The following is a 5,996-nucleotide window of genomic DNA, read 5'->3' as shown; positions in this document are numbered from 1 at the left end:
CATTAGTAATTCATGAAGAGACCATCCCGAAGGAGCATATCCCTTCGGACTCCCTTGGTCTTGTATATAAATTGCAATCTCTATCAATCAATACAATAGATCATTCATTCTCTCAATTTCTCTCCTCCAATTCTATTCTCAACACAAATGACCAATTCCCATTGCTGAACCCTTCTCAGGCAGCAGCGCCTGGTACGATCACATACCAGTATTTGCACGATTTTTTTTTGAAAGAATACTTGCATGATTTAAAACGATAAAGAAACACATAAATCAGCGCTCGCAACAAGAACGCAAAAGCTAAGGCCAAAAAAATAGGATTTCACATATGATAGTGTGCAGTATCAGTTACCACAAATGTGTTCCGCACTCGATACCACAGATAAAGCATACCCTATGTGTCCAGCAGAACTACGACAGGTAGTACTCAGACAAGCTAGAGCGTCAAACAGACACCTTACAAATGCAGAAACTTGACCAAGCGCATGGCACAAAATCCAACTGAGTGAACTGACAGCGACCAGCAAGTCTGCAATTAGGTCATGATGTCTCGCGAGGCCCGGATTTACAAGATGGGGTGGACCCAACTCTAGTACTCCCACTTCTTGAGCTCCATTCCATCAGGAGGGCTGCCTTCCACCTTCTTTGATCCAACATCTTTCCAGTTTGTCGAGAGAACCGTGCCATTCGATTCAACCTGCACAGGAACAGTCCCAGAAAGGGTATGTGTAAGTACCAGAGATAGTGCCTCTATCAAGATGGCTAGTTCCAAAGCAATGTTGAGAAGGGGGGCTGAAGTGTGAAGATCACGTACAAATGACTTCATCATGGCCCTCCGCATATCTTCATCAGCATCCTTGTAGATGTCGCGGAAGAACTTGTTCAACGCAGCATCACCATCAAGTTTTTCTTCTTTCTCCTGATAGTCACAAATCATGCAAAGTCCAGTCATAATTGAGGAATTAGACACTGCTGATGTTGATATATAATTGGGCATTGTGCTCAAACCATCTTTTTGACTTCAGCTTCCAATTTATCCCAGTCTTTTTTAGACTTCGAAGATGGGTAGGACGGTCTTGGAGCAGTTTCAGCTGCACAACATATATAAAATCTCTCAGTAACAAACACAAGACAGTTCAATCAAACAATTCCAGATCGCCAGTGGACCAAAATTATCTACAGAAATCTCATCTCAAACAATCGATCATGTATACAGCTCCCAGTTGCATAAGCTTAATCACTGACCATCCCTGAACCATGAAATGGGACAGTATGGAAGTATCATGTTTCAACTATATTCAACTCTAACTTGGCAACCTTTGTCGAACGTTATTTGAACTAAACTCTTGAGGCGATGAATGGATTCTAATTGCTACCTAACCACACAATACAGCTGGTTAACCACTACTATATGCTAACATAATTTCAATGTTTTTATAAGCAGCAACACTCATATGCCACTTCTTTCTCTTGGTCTTAAATTAGTTGAATCAGGTCAAATGATATGAAACAGTCTGTTTACAATACACGGTCTACTGTTTTTTTTTTTCTAATATGTAGTAGAGAGTTGAAATAATACGAAAATCCTTTTTAATGATGAACAAATCATTTCATGCATAATGCAAGATTACTAAAGACCAGTTCTTTGAACAAATTGAGCAGCCAATCTGATATTTACTCTTACCAAAGTTAAGTCACGAAACTAGTTTCAGGCAGTATGGTTCGCACTAATCTAATAGCAGGGGAAGGGGATGGAGCTGCGAGCAACGAAGGCTGATACATAGGTAAAGTACTCAAATATCCACAAACCTACGTCCCCAATCCCGAAGGATGTCAATGGAACTATAGAAAAATTAAACATCTGATTGATCTGCTCTATTTTCCTTATGGGCTACCCAGATCTCAAAGTCAGCACTAAAAAGGTGTCTGGCTAAGCTTTTAAGCTTTCTCCTTGATGGGAGATGATCAGGTCACCAAACTTCGTGTAGGGGGAAATTCAGATATGTAGCTACATTGATGTGATCAATTCCAACGGTTACGAAGAAAGTACCTGGTGTGCTTATCTTCTGGGGAAGGGCCTTTGGTCTGCCACTATAGTCCAGGGTTGTCCAAGTCAACTGTTCAGCTTTTGCAAGGCGTATTTCAACTTTGGTGGATAAGACCTGATACTTGCTCTTCTCTGGGATAATCTAATTTCCAACAACATAAACATAATTAGTTACACATAGATGGATGACATTCAATAAACCCAGGTAACTACAAAAATGTTCCAGTACATAGTTATATTTGGAAAACAATAACACCTCATGTCAATAGGACCAAAAGAAGTATCATGTCTTATTTGGTTTATTAGAAGTCACTCCAAAAAGGAAAGAGATAACAAAAACACCTACAAGATAATTCTGACACAAAGAATAGAACCAAAACAAGCAACAAAGTTTTGTTAAAGCAATTTTTGGAACCAACAATTCAGGTTAATATATGTTATGCTACTTATCAAAACAAGAATAGCATTTGTTGCATTTTATGTGATATAATTGATAAACAAAACAATAAAAAACGAGCTGGGTAGTATTTGGAGGAAATAGTAGTATATTTACTAGATAACCTGTTTAGCTAAATCACACAAATATCAAGTACAATTGAAAACCATTAACCCTTGAGACATGACCTGCTAATTTAAGAACGAAACAAGCCAACATTTTTTAAGCTCATTGCCTATGTTTAAACTATTGGAGAAAGTAAAAGGGATGCTTACGTGTATGGTGTAGTTTTGTTTCTCCAAATTTTTAAAATTTTCTACTCTAAACGAGTACACAAAATTCGTGGGAACTGTAACTAACATATATATGCTATATATGACCCTTGTCTTGACTCATGAAGGCAATGAACCAGCTACAGGTTCAAACACAAATACACAGAAACACCATTTCAATCCATTTTATGCATTGCATGTAAGAGGCTGCTGAGTACCTTAGCAAACAGACGGGGCTGAAAATGGTATGGTTCTTCACCAGGGACTTCAATGGATACACTTAGCTAAAGAGAGAAGTAATACATTAGTGAAATAGTGAATACAGTCTAAGCGACAAGAGAATTACAACAGTAAGAGAGTGGAACACACCATCTGTTCGCCAAAATCAACAACCACACTATCAGCAGGAACACCTTTAGCAAATATTGTCAGAACCACGTCTGTAGCACTGTTGTAGAAGTCATGCCTGCAGCACATTGCACAATTAAGTGAAAACGTTAGCAAGGGACAAACAAAGAAAGGAAAAAAAACATATTGATAAGAAATGGAGAGTCAAATGAATTGGCACAGACTACCTGTATTTAGGCTTGCTTGGAGGTTCGACCACTGGCTGTGCATTCTCCATATTCGCAATATCCGCATTGTCCTCAACAGTAGCAGTGGCAGGTGCCTCAACATTCTTTACTGGTGCTTGGCTAGCCTCCTCTGCACACATAATAAACCAAGTATGGCGCCTGTGAGATAATTATGATAAAACAAGGCTGATGTAAAAAATTCTGACAAAACAAGACTGACAAACAGGGCATGTAGTCACAAATAATGGCATCCACCACACTGCACACTCAAGTCAAAAATATTGCCTATGCTGCAAATATATATACTAATTAAGAGGTATAGTGTTCTGTTTGCTCACCAGCAATGCGTTCTTCACATTCCTTCAACAGACGAGTAAACCTTGAGTCGCCATTTGCATAGGACAAACCCAATTCCAGAGCAGCCTTTGCAGTTTGGTATTCTTCAAGTTTGATGCATGCAGCACTGTAAACGGGAAATAACTTATTAGATAGATTAAAATGCAGCAGAGGGGATTATGCGAGTCCCCTTTCTCATGTGTAATTTATTAATTTTTATTGAAGAAATGAAGAGCGCCACCAACCCTTTCCGATAGTAGGCTTTATGCATTGTAGGATCAAGTTCAATTGCTTTGTTAGCATCTGCCACAGCCTCTGCAACACAAAACCAATGCATTCAGATTCAGTGCAATAGATTTATTATCTTAAAAATCAGTAAGCAATGATGCTTACTATGAATAGATGCCAAACTTTATATGTTATTTCTTATTGCAAACAAAAAAATTGCAATGACACTAAAGCACCATTTCAGATCTTATTTTGGTACCCACTGATTCAGATTTAATTGAAACCAACTTTTACACACCATTTCTTATTACAAGCAAAACTAGTTCAGTGACAGTAGAGAATCATATATCATATAGGATTGATAACAAAATTCAGAAAGTCAAACTTTGTGTCATTTCTCATTAGAAACAAAAATATTGCATTGGCAGTAATCACCAAATAGTTTCTTATTTTGGGTTCCACTGATGCAGATGTACACAATTAAAACCTGCAAAGATATAACACAATTAAAATCCTACCAAACCACTATATTTGGCATGTCATTTTTCCCCCATATGCTGCTGAAAGCCACAAGCCACCCATTGAGTCACACTGCTCTTTGACATGTATGCCACATTTCAACTAACGCCCACAACAATGAACAAGCATAGCTATGCGACAAATAGGGAACTAGAGATATACCGTACAACACAAGTAGGGAACTCGGGTAATAAAATAGAACGCGACAAATAGGGAACTTTACAATGTGACAAGCCGACAATTAGGGAACTTGAGCTATAACTTACAATACACACATAAATGCGACAAGTGGAACTTGGGATATATACGTTACAACTCACAGTAGCACGACAATTAGGGGCCTTGCCATGCAAGCGAGTCGCTAAGCTACGTCCCAAACGTCAGTATGGGCCATTTCAGACAATCTGAACCTTCATCCTCCTCTATAGTTGAAACGCCAGAAGACAACCAAGTCAATTCTGAGTAATCAGACTCTCAACACAGTCATTTCAGCAACCTAATCAGTAATCACCTAGGAGACTCCTTGAAGTTCGAATCACACGATGCTCGTCACCACAGCCCACAAAAAACGAATCCACGCATTTATGTGTCTGGTTGACGTTGACCTCCCAAACCGAACTACCCTAGAATCGCACGAGATAGCCCGCGACGCAGCAACAAACCGCGATTCGAACCAGGCTTCTCGTCCTAGGACCGCCATACGGCATCTCAAGTTCTCAGCCGATCGCGACCACACCGGACACCCGCGCGCGCGCCGAACCCCATCCGCACATGGCACCTACATACACACACGGGCGAATCGGGCCCTCGGCCGGGCGGCAGCCGGAGGGTGGGGGCAGAGGCTGGGTAGGGGAAGAGCGCGGCCTTACCAGTGTAGTTGCCGAGCTTGATGTGCGCCTGGGCGCGGTCGGCGTAGAGGTCGGCGGTGGCGGGCCCGGCGTCGATGGCCTGGGTGTAGAGCTCGGTGGCGAGCTCGAAGTCGTCGTCGACGAAGGCCTCCTTGGCCTTGCTCCCCAGATCCGACGCGGCCATGGCGCCCCCTCCGGCCTGCGGCGGCTGCGTGGCTGGGGGCGAGAGGGAGGGGAGACGACCGGAAGTAGACTTGGTGAGCGAACAGAATAATCGAGGTCCTAGGCGGGCAGAACGGGATGGGGATTTCAAGGGCCCGTGGGGGCGTTCTAGAGACTTCCATCCATGCCCGTAGAGGGCCGGGCCGGGCCGGGGCGGGGCTAGGGAAGCTCTGCGGGTTTTCTCCCTCTTTTCTCTTTGGGCTTTTTCTGCTTTTTCTCCTTTGTCTTTTTTCTAATTCTTTTGTGTGGGTCAAGTCGCCGGCCGTCTGATTTTGTTATCGGCAAGCCAGGAAGAAGGTTCGCGAGTCGCTCACCGACTGATTGATCCGAGGTCGTGATCGTGTGATTAGTGAGGGATCGATGGCACGCATATCTCATTACTCGCTGGCAACTGGGGCATTAAGCACTAGGCACGTGACGAGTGAGGAGCACAGGCACAGGATATTAAGAATAAGCCTGTGGCAACGAAATTTGACCTTGTCGAGGCTTCTATTTTCATCTGATCTGATTGAC

At 42.3% G+C, this 5,996-nt stretch overlaps 1 protein-coding gene across 1 annotated transcript; it reads right to left on the bottom strand.

The window, feature by feature from the left end:
- Nucleotides 1-296: 296 nt before the first annotated feature.
- Nucleotides 297-5,564, bottom strand: LOC120707476 (protein SGT1 homolog). The gene is made up of 10 exons (XM_039992382.1): nucleotides 5,283-5,564; nucleotides 3,912-3,981; nucleotides 3,669-3,793; nucleotides 3,331-3,460; nucleotides 3,125-3,221; nucleotides 2,974-3,039; nucleotides 2,051-2,189; nucleotides 1,009-1,091; nucleotides 815-919; nucleotides 297-697 (listed from the first exon to the last, which is right to left on the bottom strand). Exons 1-10 carry the CDS (start codon nucleotides 5,443-5,445, stop codon nucleotides 590-592), a joined length of 1,086 nt encoding a protein of 361 aa, XP_039848316.1. The 5' UTR covers nucleotides 5,446-5,564; the 3' UTR covers nucleotides 297-589.
- Nucleotides 5,565-5,996: the final 432 nt, after the last annotated feature.

The sequence above is a fragment of the Panicum virgatum genome, chromosome 5K (assembly GCF_016808335.1).
Source record: "Panicum virgatum strain AP13 chromosome 5K, P.virgatum_v5, whole genome shotgun sequence".
Taxonomy (NCBI): Eukaryota; Viridiplantae; Streptophyta; class Magnoliopsida; order Poales; family Poaceae; genus Panicum; species Panicum virgatum.
This window is presented reverse-complemented; position numbering and strand designations above follow the sequence as displayed.